The sequence below is a fragment of the Manacus candei genome, unplaced genomic scaffold (assembly GCF_025592945.1).
Source record: "Manacus candei isolate 608988 ecotype Guabito, Panama unplaced genomic scaffold, ASM2559294v1 h1tg000082l, whole genome shotgun sequence".
Classification (NCBI taxonomy): domain Eukaryota; kingdom Metazoa; phylum Chordata; class Aves; order Passeriformes; family Pipridae; genus Manacus; species Manacus candei.
The window spans coordinates 4,455,303-4,475,484 of record NW_026138130.1 but is presented as its reverse complement, the minus strand read 5'-3'; the positions used below and the strand labels follow the sequence as shown (position 1 = coordinate 4,475,484).

General features: G+C 47.7%; 1 protein-coding gene across 3 annotated transcripts in view; it reads left to right on the top strand.

Moving 5' to 3' along the window:
* Positions 1–20,182, top strand: part of CACNA2D2 (calcium voltage-gated channel auxiliary subunit alpha2delta 2) — a 238,878-nt gene that overhangs the window by 22,770 nt on the left and 195,926 nt on the right. For 2 of the 3 annotated variants that reach the window (XM_051811400.1, XM_051811398.1), the window contains exon 1: positions 4,059–4,377. The exons of the other annotated variant lie outside the window; for it this stretch is intronic. In XM_051811400.1, coding sequence (XP_051667360.1) covers positions 4,253–4,377 — 125 coding nt within the window. In that variant the 5' untranslated portion in view covers positions 4,059–4,252. Of the gene's footprint in view, positions 1–4,058; positions 4,378–20,182 lie in introns of those variants that run through there. 3 annotated transcript variants of the gene reach the window in all.

Here is a 20,182-nt window from a genome sequence, read left to right as displayed (position 1 = left end):
TATGCCAACAACATTTTCTAACCTCTCACTCAGCAACTGATTTGTCAAAACTGTAAATAGCATTTGCTCCAGTTAGAGGCACATGTTTAGCCACGGAGGGCAAAACTGCACTAGTAATTAGAAAAGTGAGGATCTGGACTAATTCCCTGGAAGTGCTTCACATTTAACTTGACAGATTGTTCTGCTCAACTACCATTCATGTACCAAGCCAGGTGCTTGTGCCAACCTGCCTCAAGTCGAAGGCTGTATCCTGGGACACTGACTGCCCTTCATGAGGGGTCCTTTGCAGAGCTGTGCTCCCTTAGACATGCTGGAACCTCAGCTGCCCATCAGAAACGTAAAAACAGCAGTGCTTCACTGTAAAATGCTAAGAGGGAGAAAGGAGTAGCATCACTAATTCCCCTCTGTCACTTGGCTGCACAGAGGGGATGTGCTTTACTAGGACAGTATGTATGACTGTCCCTTCTCTGCCTGAAAGCAGAGGCTTGGCAAGGCTGAACTTTGTTTAACTGAAGGAGTAAAGAAAGAAATACCCGTGCAGCAGTTACTGAGTGCAAAGGCTCCCAATTTTTCCTGAGAAACGATCAGTCAGGGGAGAGTTAAACCCACACCTTCTCTAGCATTCACCTGCATTTGCAAATAAATCAGCCATAAGAACAACTTAGACAGCCTCCTCCTACATGGCTTCTCCACTAAAAGACGTGGGAGAGCAGCAGTGGTGCTGCTTGTTTTGCTGCAGCCCTGTCGGTATTTCAGGTATTGTGCTGAATTTCACAGGGTCCTCTGTAGATCACGGTGCTTTCACTGCAATGTTGGGCTGATTCACACTTGCTCTGAGAACCTACACTGACATATCACAAGCTGCTCTGCAGGGGATGGCTCGAACTCCATGTTCAAGCCCACGTTTCTGGCTTGGTGGTGCTTGGTGCTGCAGGTTAGACAGTGTTTCAAACAGGCCACAGTGTAGCAGCACCTGCTGCAGAAAACGTGAAGGATAATGTGTGTAGCAGGGCTGTCTTTCCTGTCATTCTCAACAGAATAGCAGGTGGAAGATGACTCCTCTGATTTGCTTCCCACCCTTTTAGGACAGCACTGATTTTGAAAACTGTTGCCATATAAGGTCTTTATAACACATGGTTTTGTGCAGGTTCTGGACGTGACTGGCTCCTGTGCACAGCTTGGAAATGAAACTTGCTGCATTTTTAAGTGTGGCAGTAAGAGGAGCCCACTGATAAATTTGTATACATTTGTGCCCTGAAATGGGCTTTGGGTGAGAGGTGACAGGGTTAATCTATCTAGCAGCATGCAGGCATGAATGAACACTTTTTTTTGGTGCCATGTATCTTGGCTAATTCCATGATTATGCCCCTTTTCATTTAAGACTGTTTCCAAGCAGCTTCTTACTAACCAACCTATCTATGTATGGACTGCAAAGATCACAGCAACAAGTAGCCAAAAACATTTGAAATAAGAAAATGAAATAAGAAAACTTCATAAAACTAAACCACGACAGCCGTCTCAGCAGTGCAGGACTGTTCTTTAAAAACAAGGACATATCAGGCAAAGTTGTACTGTTAACAAACCCAAACAGCCACATTTGAAAGTAATTACTTGACGTCTAGAAATCTGCTCCTACCGTAAGACCACAAGGTCAGGTTTTGCTCTGAAGGACATTGGTGTCTGGATCAAAACAAAACCATTGTAAGGGCTTGGGAGAGCCACGTCTCAAAGAAATAAATCACCCTGGCTGTCCAGAATGTGTCGGGTGGCTGTGCCTGTGCTGGTGAGTCGCTCTGTTCACACACACACAGTTCCAGCACAGGCTGGAGCATCCAGTGCTGGGGCTGCTGCACACATGCAGTGCATTTGCAATTGTGGAGCAGCCAGCTGCTGGATGCCAGGCATTTGGGAAAGCACTTGATAGCCATGGCAATACCCACTTGTGTCCCTGAGCTTTTCTTACAGGACAGAGGATCAGATTGCATAATGCAGAAAAATCCCATATTATAAAGGATATCTGGCAGTGGTGATGTTGCTTCTTAGACCCTGGCTATCCTGTTAGAATGGGAACCTAAAAGCTGGCCCCTGTGGGCTTGTATCTTGAGTTAAATTGTGTCTGTTAGGCAGATGCTAACCCAGGTCCTCTGGGAAAGAAAGTAGGGATGTAACAGACAACAGAATTTGTCTTTCAAGAGTTTGGAAAGCCAAATTCTACACAATGAAGAGTGTTTGCTATCTGCTGCTGACTCTGCCAGCAAAGGACAAGCTGTTTATCCTATTGTCGCTCTGTTTCCCATGTATACACTAGAGATTATCCACTTACCACTGCTGAAACACACTTGGAGGTTGTAAATTGGAAACTTCTATATGACAGGTCAGTAACTGTGATTTCAGCTGTAATAGCCCATGCAAAACAGGCTTAAACTGTGTGGTATGTGCAGTTGAAATACAAATTGCAAAACCAGACTGTGTTGTGAAGAGTGTGCAAAGAATAGTTCTAGTCTGCACGTGGTACAGGAGCTAGAAAGGCAATACTGACATATTTCTTAATAATTCATTGAAGTATTAAGTTACTGTGCATATTCATTTCTGTGTTGAACTTATCAGAGTCTGGGGCTGATGTTTTTGCAAGTCTGCTTTTCTGGATTCAGGAGTGGGTTTTACTGCTGAGTTCCAATCTGAGTTGGGAAAATGACAGTGTTTTTCTACCTCTTTAAAAAACAAATTGTCTCTCTGAAGCAGCTCGAGCTGGAGTTGGTGCATCAAATCCTAGTTGTTCCATTTATACATCAGTCCTCTTCTCTGCATCAAATTCGTGGTGTGCCTGGATGTGACCACATGAGTTTAGGTAGCACTGTCAGTGCCCCTGGGACACCAGGAGTATGAGCCTGGTTCTGTATTACTCCAAAATGTTTCTTTTACACATCAGAACAGAGGGTGGAGGCAATTCCATCCATCGGCAGAAGAAAACCCTTCCTTGCAAAGGAGGACATGAGCACTTCAGAGAAGCAATCTCTCCTCACCAAAATCCTCTCCCCTTCCCAAGCTGGAAGGCATTTAAACCTCTGTGATGGAATCCAAACTGCCAGGGGCTCCTGTCCTGCTGCCTTGCTGTTACAGTGGGCAGGACCAAAGAGCCTTTGCAACTTTAAAACGCTGATACCTAGTTTGTGAGGCTCTTCCTCAAGAGATCTGTCCACATCTGGCCATCCTGTCAATATTACTGATTTTCTGAAGTTAAAGAGGGCAAGTTTGTGCTATGCATCGCCTGGCACCAGATTATGCAGGTTTAGGCTATCTCCGAAGGGAAGGGAAGGGAAGAGCCTGCGGACAGGGCTCCTGCCTCTGCCTTTCCCAGCTGTCCCTGCCCTGGCAGTGGGCAGTTCCCTCGAAGGCGAGCAGCTTGGGTTTGAGTTTAGGGAAGATGAAATTACGCTGCAGCTACCCAGAAGACAGCGTTGAAAAAATCCAGGCCTTCAAAAGTCTGGCTCAGAAACGCTGGTGATTTCGGGGCTGCAGTTGTTAATTCCGCTATTCTGAATTTATTGCCTGCCCTCCTGCCGCGCCCGGGAACACTCCCCGAAGTCACAGCGCGCTTAAAAAAAATATCATAGCCGGCATTATTATTATTATTCATAACCGGAGATTCCCATACGCCGCCTCGTCTCCGGGAGGTGGCCCCGCAGGAGAACGCGGTCCCCGGGCAGGAATGGCAGTGACAGACCCGCGCGGAGGATGCGAACGAGCCGCGATGTCCCTCGTCGCTCGCAGCGGGGGGGACCCGCCAGCGGGGCAGTGCCCGGAGGCGGGGGGCAAAGGGGTCGGGGGACAGACCGCGGGCGGGGTGAAGGGAAGGTCGGGATGCGGGGCCGGGACGCCCCATCCCGGTGCGGGGCCGGGGGCGGCGGGAGCGGCGGGGGGCGCGGGGCGGGCGCATGCGCTGCGGCGGCGGGGCGGCGGGGGCCGGGGCGGCGCGGGGGGCCGGAGGGAGGGAGGGAGCGGGCGGGGAGGAGGCAGGGCCGGGCCGGGCCGCCTATTTGAGGGAAAGTAGCGTTCGGCGGGCGCTCAGTGCCGGCCCGCCGCGGACAGGCAGCGGGGCGAGCGAGCGCCCGGCGGTCGGTGCCCGCAGCCGGCGCGGCGCTGCCCCCCGCCCCTGCCGAGGACTGCCGCGCTCGTCGCACGAGTGGCGGCGGGGGGAGCCCGCCCCGCGGGGCCGCCTCTGCCCCTTCCCCGCCGCGCCGTTAATGGAAACATGGCGATGGCGGCTCCGACCGGCAGCGCGGCGCCCGTCGCCCCGGCCCTCTGCGGCCACCTGGCCCTGCTGCTGCTCCTCGCCGCCCCCGCCGCGCACGGCTACAGCTTCCCGCAGCAGCACACGTAAGTGCCGCCGCCCCGGCCGGGACCCCGCGGCTCGGCTCGGCCCGGCGCGGTGGCGCATCGCGGGGCCGCCCCGGGGCCTGCGGGGGAGCGGCGGCGGCGGGGCCGCGGCGGGCGCTGCCGGTGCCGGCGCGCTGGATGCGGGCGGGCGCGGGGGTCTCCGCCCGCTCCCCGCCGGAGCGGCGGGGCGAGGAGCGAGACCCAAAGTTGCTGGAAAAGCACAAACTTCCCCGGCGGGTGCCGGTCCGCAGGGCGGCTGTCGGAGCCTTACGTGTGGCGAGAGGGGGGAAAAGACCGAAAAAGGACTTCTTTTTTTTTCCCCCCGCCATCCCCGTTTTCAAGCACACAATATGGTACCCACAAACCGGCCGTGCCCACCGGAGTTTGAGCATAAACTAATAATAGCTGGATAGTTCCACAGGCTATCCGAGCTGGCGGGTCTTCCTCTCCCTCCCTCTGGACCGACCGAAATTGGCTGTAATGTATTGAACGAGAAAGTCGGAAAGCAGCTCATTTGGGTGAGGGGGTGGGGGACTGAAGAGTCGCTGCAGGAAGGATATAAATAGATTTTTTTTGAAGAAAGAGAACGTTTTGGAAGTTAACGTTTGGGAATATTTGCTAACGCGGTCGGCTCTCTTGCCTTCCGTGATAACCCTTAAGCCTGTCCCCCTCCACACATCCATGTGAAACCTTGCCGAGATGTATTTTAAGAGGCTGTCATCTCCGTTATGAAATGCTGAGCTTTGTTGACACAAAACGGAAAGAAATCCAGACGATTCAAAGTAAAGGCTGACACCGTGTCCTTACAGTCTGCGTTTCTGAAGGTGGGGGAAAGATTTCAATGACATAGAGTTAATAATAGCAGTGTTGCCCTTAACTTCGTGCTGCCCCAGTGGACGTGCACTGCTTTATGTCACAATTTTCTTGTCATTTGTGATTTGCTTAAGAATAGAAATACATTGCATATATATATGTCATAGGGAGTATTTTTGAAAGCCCTTTAGATTAGTGTCTTTGATCTCAAAGTACGTTTTTACAAGCATGTAGTCAGGCCTTCTGAAAAGAAGGCTTATCGGCAGAAGAAACAGTGCTGTTTATTTGGGAGAGCTGTAGCTTACCGTGTTAATATCTGCCTTCACCAGAGGCATGGCTGTTTATTCAGAAATCCTTCCCATTCAGACAGCTTCTTTCTGGATTCTTTCGGGTCGTCTGTCCATATTTCCAAATATCTTTGAGCTCTGGGAGCCGATGGGTTCCCTTTTCTTGCTGTCATGTAAATACAGAAATTCTTCAGAATAAGACCCTGAGAAATGTCTACCTACAGGGGGAGGAGAGGAAAGGGAACATGCCAGTTCTCGTCCAAGTACCACAGCCTTACGGCCTGATCCAGTCTTGCTCTTACGTGAAGGATCATTGCTTCCATGAGAATTCCTGTGGGAGCAAAGGGGATTATGTGCGTGGCGAAGCGCAGATAAAGTTTGTGGGATGTTTTTGATATTTTGGCAGCTTTTCATGGATTGTAAGTTGTTGCTTTCTCTTCTTAAATTCAGGACTCAGAATCATATAATAGAATAAATCTCTTCTGGATACCAGGTTGTGAGTCAAAACTGTGTTTTCTTTCTAACTGTAGGAAGTTTTATAAGAAGGTCCCTAAACCAAGAGAGACATAGAAAGGCGTATAATTTGTAAATAATGTGCTGGTCTTCCCTCGCCCAGACTCATTATTATCTATGTTGTTCTAATAAACAGTGCCAGCTTTTTAACCAAAGCAGTTTTATTCCAATTAATTTGGTGGGGTTTGCTAGGCTAGATTTTGTTAGCTCTGTGCTCTCTTATCAGTGGACTTACCAGAGTGGGCCTGATCCTGCACTGAGTGAGGCAAGATGAGCAAAAACTGAACCCACTAGCAAAGAACCATAATTGCTTGCAAATATGAAGGAATGGTCCTGAAAAGGCCACTTATTCTGTGTGTGTCTGTGGTGGGAATCAATGCTGTCTGGCTGCATCTGGAGAAGAGACTCAGAAGGGATGCAAGACCTCAGCCTGACCTGGTATCTTCTTGCTCGTTTGGTTCCCCTCATGACCTGTTCTGTGAACCCAGAGGAGAGAAGGGTCATGAATGGATATTTGATGATGGTGCACAATTACTGGGCAGTAGGTTAATGCTGTAACACGTGGGCTGAAATGCCTGGCCAGTTCTGCCCTAGGGCTGCCGTGATTGTTTCTCGGGAAGGAAATACTTAATGGGAGTAACTGGTAACTGGCACCAAGGCTTGAACAACCCTCCTTAATTGACTGTTCCCCCTGAGTAGTTACCTGTTTGCACCTTTCTTGTTTTTAAAGAGGCTGGATGTAACTTCAGTCTCTTTGGCAGATTTGTCTGGTCAGGAGCTGAGTTGAGCTGATGAGATGGGCTGCTAAATTCTTCCTGTTACAAGCCAATTTCTCCTGCTTTGGACAATGCACCCTTGTGAATGATTCAGAGCATTGATTAGAAACATGTTTGTCTTTGGAGGTTTTCTCTGTAAATCACTGAAGTCATCTTTCACTACTGGACTCTCAGAAATTAGGCTGCTTTTTTAAGCAGCCCCAGAATTGTTTCATTCTGGCAGGCAGCAGACTGAATGATTAGGATATTTTGCCTAAGGGGGAAGAGAGAAGAAAATAAAGAACATTTTTCGTTTTTATTTTTGGTTACAATTGTATTAATTATTGTCAGTGTGTTGATTCTTGGTTCTGTCCCTGATAAATCGCTGGTGTTCTACATTATCTCTCTCCTCCCGGGTAGCATGGTTTTAATCATCTTATGCTGAGCTAAGGAAAGCTCGGCTCAACCAGTTGTCCAACGGGGAATTTCTCATTGAGATTTAAAAAGCAAAATCCCAGATTGGACCAAACCCGTTGGGGCGGGCGCGTTAGGTGATGTCCACTGACTGACAAGGCTCCTTTTAGGGATCGCCTCGTACGAGAACGTGCATCTGTGTGGTCAGTGGGATTAATGGCTGTGGAAGGAAAGGCTGTTGGTTGCAGTTAATTTTTCTTTTAAATAGCACACAGAGGGATTGCTGTGGCAGCACGGTAACAACCTCTGCTTGAATTTCTGAGCGATCTGGCATGAGGTGATTGAAAGCCTGGCCGGTCAGGGGAGTCCTGCACCTGTCCTGCCGTTGCCTCCCGTTAGTGGAGATGGTGTGTGTGTGACTGCCGGGGAATGTGGCTGCAAATACCGCTGCTGGGGAGCAGAACAGACCCCCTCCTCACTTTGCAGCAAGGCTTTTTGTCACTTGGACTTGAAGGAGAATTGCCATCTGCTAGAGGGTGCCGAGCCATTTGCTTCTGGTGAGGAGGCAGGTGTGCGCGGAACTGCTGCGTGTCTGCCGGCCAGCCTTGGCTTCCTCGCTGCTCTGCAGGGCATCTCTGCCCAGCCAGCCACAGGAGAAAGGCATGGCTGCAGGGGAAAGCACCAGTCCTGCTTCTCCAGTGGATTTAGCACTTGTCAGATGCAGACAGTTGTTTCGGACAGCAGGCTGAAGGTGTGACCCGTGTTCCTGTTGGATAGTGAGCAGTGAAGGCTCCTGCTTAGGGCAATAAGGCCTAATAGCTTCCCATCCCCACTGGAAGGTGGGCCTGAGGCTGTCTCTTCCAAATTAGTTGCTTCTTTGTAGCAGATTTTGATTTGTACTTGTGTCATTTCACCCCAAATGAGGTTAATGATGCTGGTAGTGATGGCACATCTGGGCTAGCTGGGCTTGAAATAAATAACTCCATTAGAACTGGATGCTTTAGGGTTTGCATGATGCCATGTAGAGGAAGTTCCTTCTCTTGTTCCACTGCCCACCTGCTGTGCAGTTAGAAAATCTCTTCCAATTATGGTTTTGATGCTTGGGAAGGGAACTTGTAAGAAAAGGAGCAGAGAAGAAGCGAGGAGATATCCCTGCTTGTCTTCTGCTGTGCTCGGCTGAGCAGGGAGACAGCTCCCTGGGAGGGCAATCTACCACCATGAGTGACTGACAGATGATGTTGCTCTGTCCCCATGAGGGCTGAGTTTGTGACAGTTTGTACCCAGTGGAGGCACAGACACCCAGTGTCCCTGCAGCAGCCCTGTGCAGGCTGTGCTTGGTGGCAGAAACCTCTCTGAGGTGTGCAGAGGCACCCTGAACTTCCCAGAGGTAAAAGAAGAGCCTCACAGAGAGGAACAAATGTTCTTTAAAAGCCATTGGCAATATTTCTTTGGCATTTAGAACTTTCTTCTCCATTCCTCTTGCCATTCCTGAATGCTTCCTGCTCAGTATTCACACATGGGGAAAGAGCAGGGCATTAACACTTTCTTGCCTGTCTTTGTGACGCCTCCACACCGTACCCTGCCTGCAGTCATCCCCTTCAGGACTGTGGTTTCAGGAGCTAGAGTTTTTCAGCTGTATACATTGAGAAATTGTTAATTGAAATTCTCTCGAGGACACCTTTGGTTTCCCACTGAAATCGATAAGGCTCCTGCACAGAAACCTGAGGGTAGAAATGGGCTTGTGCTCGGTGTTTGACAGGCAGAGTTCAGCAGCTCTGTTGTGAAGAAACTCTGTTGTGTATTGTATGTGTTTGTGCAACAGCCCCTTAAAAGCTGGAGGTGGTTACAGAGGGTCTAAATGCAAACCTGAAAGTTTATCCTTGAACGAGCTTCCTCGTGTTTGGCTTCAAAAACCATCAAAAAGGTTCTCGAGGGCTTAAGTCCTGGGCATCTGCACCCTGTAACACTGTACATGAGCACACACCATACGAGTCAGACAGTGCTTTTTCAGCCAATGAAATACTCAAGTGGGCTGAAATAAAAGCAAAAGTCATTACCAAGCAAACTACTTAAGTGAAATATGCAGCAAGAAAGGACGGTATCTGTACGTTTTGATATTTATTTTTCTAGGAGCCTCTTGAAGGCAAAATGTGATTTGTTAGCAAAAATATTTTTCCTCTCAGGGGTGTTGGTAGTAGTTTGTTGGTTTAGAGCTGTGCTTGTAATCTAGCCTTCATCCTCAGGGTTATTATTACACAGGGAATGGGCTTGTACAAATTGTTGTTACTGGAGAGTTAGTTTGTATCAACAAGCTATTGGCATGTTTTGCTTCAGGCTGAATCATTTGATCTTTTGGAGAACGCGAGTGGATTTTCTTCCTAAGTTTGACAGTTGTCCTATGACTCTTCCCATTCTGTCCCAGCCATTATCTTTTGGCCATAAGCATCACAAGAAATAAAAGATGTTTACCCAGACGAGAGGATTCATTCTCCCGCTGTAAAGCCAAGTGTTTCTCGCACTGACTGACGGGTGAGTGATCAGGGTATTTAACCAGATGAGCTTGTGACAGGTGAAAGGGCTGCAGGGCGAGAGACAGGACGATCCGAACGGCAGTCAGGCCCGACAAAGGGTGCACGGTCTGTGGTTTCTCTATCTATTCATTAACTACGGCAAGGTTGTTATTATTGCCTCTGATTAGGACACAGTGCCGCCTCCTCAGAAGCTGCTTCTCGGTCTGGTGGGGACGGTTGCACAGCACACCTTCTCCCGGGGCCACGGGAGATGCCTTTCAGGAGAACCAGGATCAAATCTCCTCCCCAGGCTTCTGGCTGGGGCTGAGAACTCCAGAGGAGGTAATTGCTGACAGCAGTCAGATTGGGTGCTAAATGGGTGTGTAAACCGTCTAGTACAATAGCGCTGATGATGGCAAAGCCTTGGGCACAGTTGTCAAAACAGAAGTTGAGTTTGCCTATCTCTTAAGTGCCTTTGTGCAGTAACACCACTGAGATGCGTGGAGTTAAATGGCAGAAGCACAGGATACAACATGATTTTTAGCTCTGGTGTATGTCAAAATCCCTGAAATTCTTGCAATGAAAAGGAGATCTTTAATAAGAATGTCTCTCGCCTCCCTTGACCTTGTTCCTTCTTTCATTGTCCTTGAAGGGTGGGGATGGAGCCGTGCTTTCCATGGCCTGGGATGCAGCTACTTCTGCACCAGTGGGTATCTTTTATGAACCTCCTGAAGCCCTGGGTAGACTTCGGGTTTCCTTGGGTTCTGCTGGTGCCAAAACTGTTCTTCTGCCGTGTCCCACAGTGACACTTGTGGAATTCATGAATCAGTAGGGGTTGTGCCTACAATGAGTATGGGTATCGCTGTGATAGAAAACCCGGGGTGATGGATTACAAAAGGCACGTTCATTTACCTGACAAAGGTTGTCTTCTTGAATTATTTATGAGGTTTCACAGCGAGCTAGTAAATTTTGTGAAAGCAATGGAGTCCTGGTAATGTGAGCCTCTTCACTGCAGCTTCCGTAGTGGAGTTGTGCTGAGGAGGTACAGGAGGTGGAGGATGGAGGAGGAGGAGGAAGAAATAGGCAGCAAGTGGAGGGATAGAGAGACTGCTGTTTTCATGTGCAAATGATGAGGTGTGCAGAGCAATGAAGTGTGAATTAGTTAGATCATGCTGTGCATTGGAGCAAAAATCCTTGTGGTGTTAGAAAGCAACTTATGCTTCAGTGAAGGGTGGGGGGCGGAAAGGATGGGGGGAGTACAGAAACAAGGACAGAGAAGGGTGAAAATCTAATGGCCAAAATACTGGCTGCTTCCCATCTATAGGAATGTTATTTGCAGGGGTAGTTTTGGTAGAGTATATAGTCATTTTGGTGAGGTTTTCTTATCTGAGTTCCACTAAATGAAGGATGAAGCCAGGGCTGGCCAGGCTTTTCTACGGGGCATTCGGCAACTGGAAGGCTTGCAAGTGTGCAGAGCACGTGGCTCTGGATCAGAGAGGTTTGCTCAGGATAACCTGGAAGATGTGTGTCCACAGGAGCATTAAATCAGTGTTATCCAACACGGAGAGCGAGGGCAGTAAGAGCTGGAGTCCTGGCTGCAAGCATGCTGCCTTGCTTCAGTCCCTGCTGGAACACCATTCCAGAGCTAGAAATCAGTGATGCAGCAGGCACAGCACAGGTTCACGGTGTGGCTGCTTCTTGTGTACCTGATTTGTGGGTAAACAGAGCCTGCCCCATGCTTTTGGGATTCTGAGCCTCTTGGCCTTGGAAGCACCAAGTTAGCCCTTAAACGGTCGAATTGGTGGAAAGAATTGGGAAAGTGTTATATCCATCTCCATTGAAGTGACAAATGAGGATATGATTCTCTGTATAAATACCAATGCCTCTTAACTCATAGCAGAGCCGGGTCCTGAAACTTTCGTCACAAGCTGCCAGTTTGCTGTCAGGCTCTGTTTCTTCTCCAGTGAGCATTTAATATTCTGCAGTCCAGAAGAATCCCATATCTAAAGTCTGAGTCCACATTAATTCCCCAAATAAGAAAGCAAAACAAGGGGCATATATCCAAATAATTTCCAGAGCCAACCTTGTATAAGCTCCTTACCCATCAAAAATGTATAAAGCTCTCAGCGATGTAATTTCTGTTGAACCGGAGATATTCTTGTATTTGAATTCTCAGAGCTATTAAATTTCATGTAATAATACCTCTCTGTTGTGGCCAATGAACACTCTCTGTACACGTTGACACAGGGAGGGTCATGAATGCAGTGCCCTGTTTGCATTTCTAACGTATGGTGGGTTTCACTGGCAGATTTTTGGCAGCTGTAACACGAACACCAAAATAGAGACAGACTTAAGCCAAGCGAAGCACCTAATGTTCAGCTTTATCAGGTGTTGAAGATTGAGTCAGATTCTGGGCTGTGAGTGGCTGAACGTCTTTTTATTGCTCCATAATGATACTCAGTAGACCCAGGAGGAGCCAAAGTGCCTTTTCCTCATGTCTGAGGTAGTCTTGTAAATTAGAGGTCTCTGCTGAGCGTTCACTGTAGTGTCACATTCTTGGGATCAGCGTGTGTGGGAAGTATTGTGTGGGCTCGTGTGCTTCCAGTACCTCTGCAGAGAGAGGGATGCCCCTTGCCCAGGTAGAAGGAAGCCTTCTGCAGCAGTGTGTCATGAATACCAGGGGAAAAAAGGGTGGAAGAAACAGCATTTAATTATTCAAGGCCTGCAAGCTGAAAAGGGTTTCAGGACGGTGAGCTAGGCATGCGTCAAAGCTTCGTGGGCACTCTGCTTTCCCCTCCTCCCTTGCCTGCTCTGGGAAGGAGGGTAGATTACATGAGTATGAAAAAAAAAAAATCAATATTTTTCTCTTCACGCAGTTCTTAGTGTTTATTTATTCTGTTTTTGTTGGCTGGGAAGTCTTAATAATTGTTGATCAGTGACCAAAGTGATGACATTATTTTGCCTCCCGCAGAATAAAAGCACTTCCAAGAGCACAGAGCAGAGAGGACCCTGTCTGTGAACAGGGATGCTTTTGTGCCCCTCCTTGGCTGAGTGCTGAGGGACTTCTGATTGAGCCGTTCCTGACGTCGGGCTTGTTACAATGCAGAAGAATTTGCTGTTGTCAGTCTGGCGTGCTGTGCTCTGCTACAGCTGTGAAGCTTTAAAAACTGAGAATTGTCAAGAAAATGTCCAAGATACTGGGACAAATTAATCCCTGATATAACCATGCTGTGGGATTATGCGGGGAGAAATTTTCAGGCCTTTTTCTTAGAAATATGGTGGTGGTTGTGGTTGCTTCTGATGTGATTTTTTTATTGTGAGATGGAGAAAAGAAACACATCTAACACATTTACTATCTGCTCATGCCTTGGTCCCAGTTTCTAAATAACCCCATTTAGCACCTGCCCGCCTGTTTGACCCAGCAGCAAAAATGTTGTGTTGGCATTTCTGACATCAAAACCGCCTTTTTACCCATCATCTTAAGGCTAAATTGAACCTTTCTGTGTCACTTGCTCCTTGCTATGTTTATTTGTTTTGATCTAGTCTTTACTTGAGAGAAAAACCTAACTAGCTCTGTCTCACCCCTACTGCCTGCTAGGTGCTTGGGGCTCTTTCTCGTGTGAAGTGGCCCCTTCCACAGGTGAATTTATACCCTCAATTTCCCCCTGCCTCCCTGTGCTCCCTGCCCAGACATGAGGATGGAGCAGCTGGGTACCAAAGGGCTCTGACAGCCACATTTTGGCACGAGGTCTCACTTCAGCACTGCGAGTGCTGAGCTGGCTCATACCTTTCCCCCTTCTTGCAGCCCTGTGGTGACAGCCCTTCTGGGGCCGTGTTTGCTCGAGCAGGCACAGCGTTCCCAAGCCAGAGGTGAGGATGCATCCCAAGGCTGGAGCTCTGCATGGAGCACTGCCTGCGGCAACGCTGCCGTGCGGGAATCTTTTCCTGCCCTTCTTCTCTTGACACCACTCCAAGTGGAGCCTTGTGCTGAAAGCATTGCTGGTCTGTGCAGTTTATGAATGTGATTATGTGTGCTGAAAGCAGCCTTGCCTTTTTTATTTTATAAGGGCCACTTAATAAATGTCACTTATTTGGGCAATCTTAGGCAACTGAGTGCATGGCCAGCCGCCTTCTCGTGGGGAGGTGGCTGCCAGACCTCATCCTGCTCTCTGGAGTCACAGCTGGCTGGTGGAAGGGTAGCTTTGCCACTTGCCAGAAAGACAGATGTGGTGGTTTTATGGTAGCTTGTGTAATATTTGACTTTCTTAGTTAAATCTACTTATTGCTGTGTTTGGGCCTTTCAGTTGTTATCAGATCTCACTAGATAACATGAGGGCTCTTGTATGAGAAGTTTCTTTCAGAGAACACCAAGCAGCTGCAGAAGGGAAAGGTTTGGAAAATAGTACCTGTCCTTCTTATGGAGGAGTATCAGAGTGATTGCAGCGTGGGAAATGGGACCTGCTTGGGCTGCAGGTGAGTTGCTCCAGCTGCTGCATTACCTAAGGCCTAGTTGGGGCCACAAGTAATGCCTAAGCCTGCAGTTTCTCTGCTTAACAGTGTATGTTAGATGAAGGGTTCATGTGCAAGGCCTGGTGCTTCAGGGCTGAGTGGAATTGGTGGCTAGAGTGCCATTTCACCCCACAACTGCCAACCTGCAGTACTGGCTGAACTGCAGTTTGTTGCACTGTTATGAAGTTTGTGAGGTTCACTGCACAAAAGTCCACATCCCACAACCAAAGCAAGGACTATTTCAAGTATATTGCATTTTTTTTTTGGTCTAATTTTCCACATGAAAGTAACTTTGCTTCCTCATTTGGCTTGGTTACAGTATTTATTACAATGACATTCCTTCTCCTCATTTTTTTTCTACTGCTATGATATTGAGATTTCATATTTATCTTCTAATAGTTTCTGAGTAGTGGAGTGCTTGCATTACTGGCAGTGTTGTATAGTTAATCCTGAGCACAGATAGCTGTGAGGAGTCCAGACGGACTGCAGCCCTTAGTGGCACGCTTGTAAGTGAGGAAATTAGCTTGGAAATTGCTGTTTTTTAAAATTGCTTCTGTGTTAATCTCGCTGTGATACCACAGCTTCTGGCAGTATGTGGGTTAGCGAGATGCTTGTGGCCGAGAATGAGGGCAGGTTCTCACTTTAGAAGAGTCTCAGCAAAGACCTTGTCTTACACCTTTGCTCTGAGGAGGTTTACACTGAGGAATTTGGCCCATTTTTCCATTGCCAGGCCCATCTCCCAGGTGTTCTCTTATCCCTGATTGACCTTCTGGCCTACTTTCTGTCCACTGTGTGTTAAAGGGTGACCAACCTATCAGTCTTGGCAAGCATCAGGAACAAAGCTCGTGTGCCTCAGGCTTGTTCCCTGGGGAGACAAGTAATTCTTTTATTATGCCCTTGGGATTGTCCCCCTTCCCTCTCCCTCCCCATTGCAGTGTGAGCATCTCGTCCTGTTCTCCATCCTCCACTCCTTGTCATAGTTTTGTATGTGCACTTTGCAATAGCACTTCCCTATTGCTCTTTTTGCTGATGAAACTGAGGCTTCAGGGAGTCCAGGATGTCAGTGGTGGAGCAGGAAATATAACCACATCACTTAATTACTCCTCTTCTGTTCCTTGAATGATCCATGCTCTTCGTTTTGGGGAAAATGTTTCTTCTGCTCTGTACTAACAAGACATCAGATTCAGCTGCAGGAACAAAAAACATGGGCAGGAGGACTCCAGGGACAGTATCTGTCCCTTTCTTTGGTGTTGGGAGGGTGGGAACTGTCCTTGTGGATGAAAAGCTCCTCTGAAGGACTCTGTTCTCTGGCAAGTGCCTGAACATCAAGGCTTGGGCAGTGCTGTTCTCTGTGCAGTTAGTCGGAGGGCAAGAGGCCTTGTTGCTGAGTGCTCAGCACTGGACTTCTGCAAATTAAATGGGTGCCCTCTGCTGCATAAGCCCTACATTGGCTCCTTGTGCCATGTAAATTATGGTTAGGCACCTTTCCCAAGAAATGCTCTCTTTAAAATTGCATTTTTGTGCTGATGATGCACCCATTTAGAATTGGATCTCGTGCCCATTGCCTCTTTGTGGCAAATGCTCACCAGTGGGACCAGTTACTGGGGAAACCGTAGGGCAGTAGCTGCTGACCATCCCTCGGACATTTAACCCCTTGGGTGGTACCTGAGATACCATCTGAACATTTCCTGCTCCCCGTGTCTGTCTCAGAGAGAAATTCTGGAGGCCATTAAGCCGGGTAATTTACATGCTTCTTGAGCCTGTGCCTAGGGAAATATATTTCACAGGTAATTTCAAATCTCTTGGCGTGTGGAAGAAGTCATTATTCTAAATAGAAAGGGGCTGGTGATGTCACAGGCCCCATTGAGAGGACCACATTAGAGACTGGGATTTTTCTTTCTTACAGAAAAGAGTCCGAGGCATTCTATTCATAGGGCTTTGGGATGTCAGATCTTTTGGGGTTTAATGTTAATACTCATTTAGAAAAGCAGAAGAGAGAATTCTCTTGTAATCTTCAATTCCAGTTACATGTGAGTGGTATTGTGTTTGAGGGCTGGGAGGAATCCTACTCTGGGGTACCCACAGGTGTGAGAGTTTCCTGCTTTGGCGGTGTCTTCCAAGGGCAAACATCAAATTTAGCATGAGGAGGTTGAGTTGCAGTTCTGACTCTGCTCCCAAAAGTCTGTCTGGGTTTGGGACTCCTGCTTTGCCTTTGTAGCTCCATTCTCCTCTCCTGAAAAAGACAGAAAATATTTTTGTTGGACATGTTGGGAGGATCTGCCAGTTTAACGTTGACCAACCCCTTCAAAATGATGTTTGATGGGCTGTTGCACTGTCTGCTTCAACTGTGGTGTTGCAGTGGGGAGGGGATGTGGATGGTGCCTTTGAAAGCTGTGAAGCCAAGCTTGTGGATGCACTGCTGGTTATCAGCTTGGGGCATCTGGCAAGGACAGGGACACATCTGTGCTTAGGCTCCATGAGAGTTTCCCAGTGACCCTTTCCTTTGGAAAGGGAAGGCAGCTTGTTGTGGTGTATCCTTTTCAGAGGAAAGGGGTATGTATATGCTGTTTCCCTGTGGAGCAGTGTTTGTCCCAGCTGGATGGGGAGCAGAGAGGAGGTGACCTGTGAAAGCTGGCAGCTTCATCTCTGTTGCTGTAATGCTTTGGGTGATGCAGCAGTACTGGGACAAAACTGAACTGAGCTTGACGCTTCCACTCTCTCTCTGCCTCAGAGCTTGCCTGGATGCCACCTTACAGCAGGAGAGGTCTTGCAAACAGCTTTTAGATGTGTATCACAAAGTAGTGAGGTAATGGCATAAAATGTGGTAAACTATTATTTATTTTTTTTAGTGCTCTCCACCCCCACCCTTTTTTCCTTTCATTGCTGAAAGGGACTAATACAATGAAGAGCTTCTGCAAATGAAGGCAACTACATTTGAAATAACAGGGTTCTGGGTATTTGGCTGGTGAGAGATGCAATAAGTGAACATCGCTAAGTGCTTTATAATAACAATGATTACAACGCTCTCTTGGGAGCCAGGAACCTCTCAGGTAGGGGGATGGTATGGAGAGGGGTTGTTTAAGGTGGGAGTTTAACTAGATAGACATTGAGTGACAGTGATGTCCAGAAACCCCTGAGGAATGTTCCATATGGTGCTGTGAGAGGCTACTCCAGAAACCCCAGGAGACTTGGACTGGCATGGTTTGAGGCTGAAGCAATGACAATGGATGCCCCTAAATAGCTCTTGTAGCAGGAGGTCTTTGTGGCAGAGGTTAATGATATCTTTCTTTGCTAAGGAGAGAAGCTGTAGATAGAAATTCAGCAGAGGTCTGACTAGTCAGGAGTCCTCTATCAAATTCCTTAACATGGCTTGTCTTTAAGTGATCAGATTAATCATTTGTGCCTGCTCTATGTCCATTCAGCTGAAATGTGCCATGGGCAGGGTGGATGCTGAAAGCAGTCCTCTGGTGGCTGATAAAAGTTACAGTGTGCTGTTTGCAGACTGACCATCTTTGTGTTTTGCTGCAGCTCTCCAGAGTAGTGTGACTCTTCCTGGCAGTAGGAGCATCCCTGGGTGGAGAACCTTGTGTGGAAGCTGAGAAGCTCTTTCTTGCCAGGGGCTCCAGACAATCCTTTATTTCCAGTTTGCTGCTGTGGCATCAGATCTCCCTCACTCTTTAAACAGCACACTAGGGAAATGAGAGATGACTACAATGTATGTATCAAAAGCTCCATTCCAGCCATCAGGACATGGCACTCCCTTATCAAGCTTTGCCCCACATCTTGACCAGACTCTCCACAAATGACCCAAGCAAGGAGAACTGTTTTACTGTGTTCAGTATCGTAGTATTTGTGTAGCCAGAAAGTCTTATAAGAGCCTGCATGAGCTTGGATGGTCCTGCTGTTGCTCAGCAGTGATATGGGAGCATGGGGCAACTCATAGCATCTAATCATAAAGCTGTTTGCATATGCTTTAGTGGACACTATTCTGGTGGCACGAGACAGAAACACTACTGGCACTGTCATCTTTTAGCCATCTAGCCTGATGTACTCAAGTGACAGCTTCACTGTTTCTCCAGGCTGGGAAAAAAGCTCTCCCATCTCCAATCCCAAGTGCAGGTCCTGCAAGGTGTGGCTGTTTTGTCTTCTCAGGGGGGGTTCAGCTTTCCATCTGGTGATGAGGATTTACTGGAATGAAGAAGATGCAACAAGCGATCCTACTTCTGTCTAGCTCCCAAGAGAGTCATGAATTATACACAGAATAAACAAATAACCTGATATGTCTGTCATTATATCATAAAGGACTTTAATAATTCATGCAACTTGCAAAATCCTTACTAAGACCTACCCTCTGTAACCTTATCTTTGCCATGGGGGATGGGATCTCTTCAGCCTCCACTCAGATTGCATCTGTAGAACAGAAGGAGTCGGCGAAGAGGGAGGTTTTATCATAACACTTCATCTGTATAATGGGTTGCAAAGTGACGTGCAAGAGTTATCAGCCATTGGGGTCTCAAGGGGTGCTGGAAATGACAAGTGGCTGCATTGGGGGAAATTTATGCAGGTAGCGTGTGCCATAAAACTGACACCTCCTCACTTATTTATTAATTCATTGTTTCAAAGTCTAGATTTGTGACAGGCTTTGAGATTAGGAGGCCAGTTCTAATCCTGCGCGACGGGAGTGCAAAGATGGTGCGAAGAAGCCACGGGCTTCTCTTGCTCCTGATGCACATCAGCAAGTGTGCCATGGAAATAGAGTTTTGAGGTGTAAAATACGAGCACAGCTTTCAAAAAAGCAGGGAGGTTAAGGCATTGCATTAGCTTGGGCTCTGAAAAAAAGTGTTAGCTGTGTTGGGGAGAGTACTGCCAGTACCACCAGCACAGCTCCAGTAACTGGTAGCCACTGCCTTTGGCTTATTCTTCTTGTGTTACAGCCCTGGAGTTGTGTGCTGGTGCTTCTGCCACCATCACATGAGATGTCAAAGTATATGAGCCACCTGATAAAGTTCCCATTTGCAGGACCATCCCCAGGGCAGAAGAAACAGCCCATCTGGACCTCCAGACATAAATCCTATAGCCAACTTATTCCTCTGGTAAGGCAACCAGGTTCAATTTTGCTTATACATTTTGCTTATATATTTGGTAAGTGGCTTGATTAGACTCCCCACATGGTAGGGAATTGCTTGCTGAACTTGTTGAACCTAGGTGAAAATAGGGTAGCATCTTGAGGTGCCTGATTCTGCTCCCACTTAGAGAAGTATAAGTTGGTGGCCACGTGCTGAGATCAGATTTACCCCTTCAGGCTGTGAGGATTAATTCCTGCACAGTTTTAATGTATTTGGGGATCCTCATACAGAGGTCCTGCCAAATAATGCTCTTGAAATCCAGGTATCCATCACACAGTGATGGCCTGGAGATGAACTGTAGGCTGATAAGGATGGGAGGAACTCGATCAGGGACGAGGTTCATGGCTGGAAGGGCCTTTTGGGGAAGCTCTCTCCTCTGCCCATTTGTCTGCAGGAGATATTTGCTGTGGTTGCTTTGCCATTTGTTCTTTTCATTGCTGTATCTATGAGAGGTTGTGCATGTGTTTGATCAGAAGAAATCAGTGCCTGTATGGGGCCTTTTGCAGCACTGCTGGGCAAATGTACCAACTAACACGTTCACTGGCTTCTCCTTCCTCTGTCTGTGGGCAAATCATCTGCCAACAGATTGTGATTTTCCTCAAACCTACTCTTAGGTTTTAAATTATTCACTGTATTATCCTTTGGCCTCCAGCTCCTTTGCATATCAAATACTCCAAATCAGCTTTTTGTAAAGTTTGAAATTCAAGATATTTTGATTGGACACGCAGCTCTCAAAGAATAGTTATCATGGCTCTTTGTCGTACTGGGAGGGCGTTTCAAGTGGGGTCCTGCAGGGATCTGCCCTGGACCTGCTTTTATTCAATACTTTCATTAATAAGTTAAGCAATGGAATGGGAAATATGCTTATAAAATTTGCA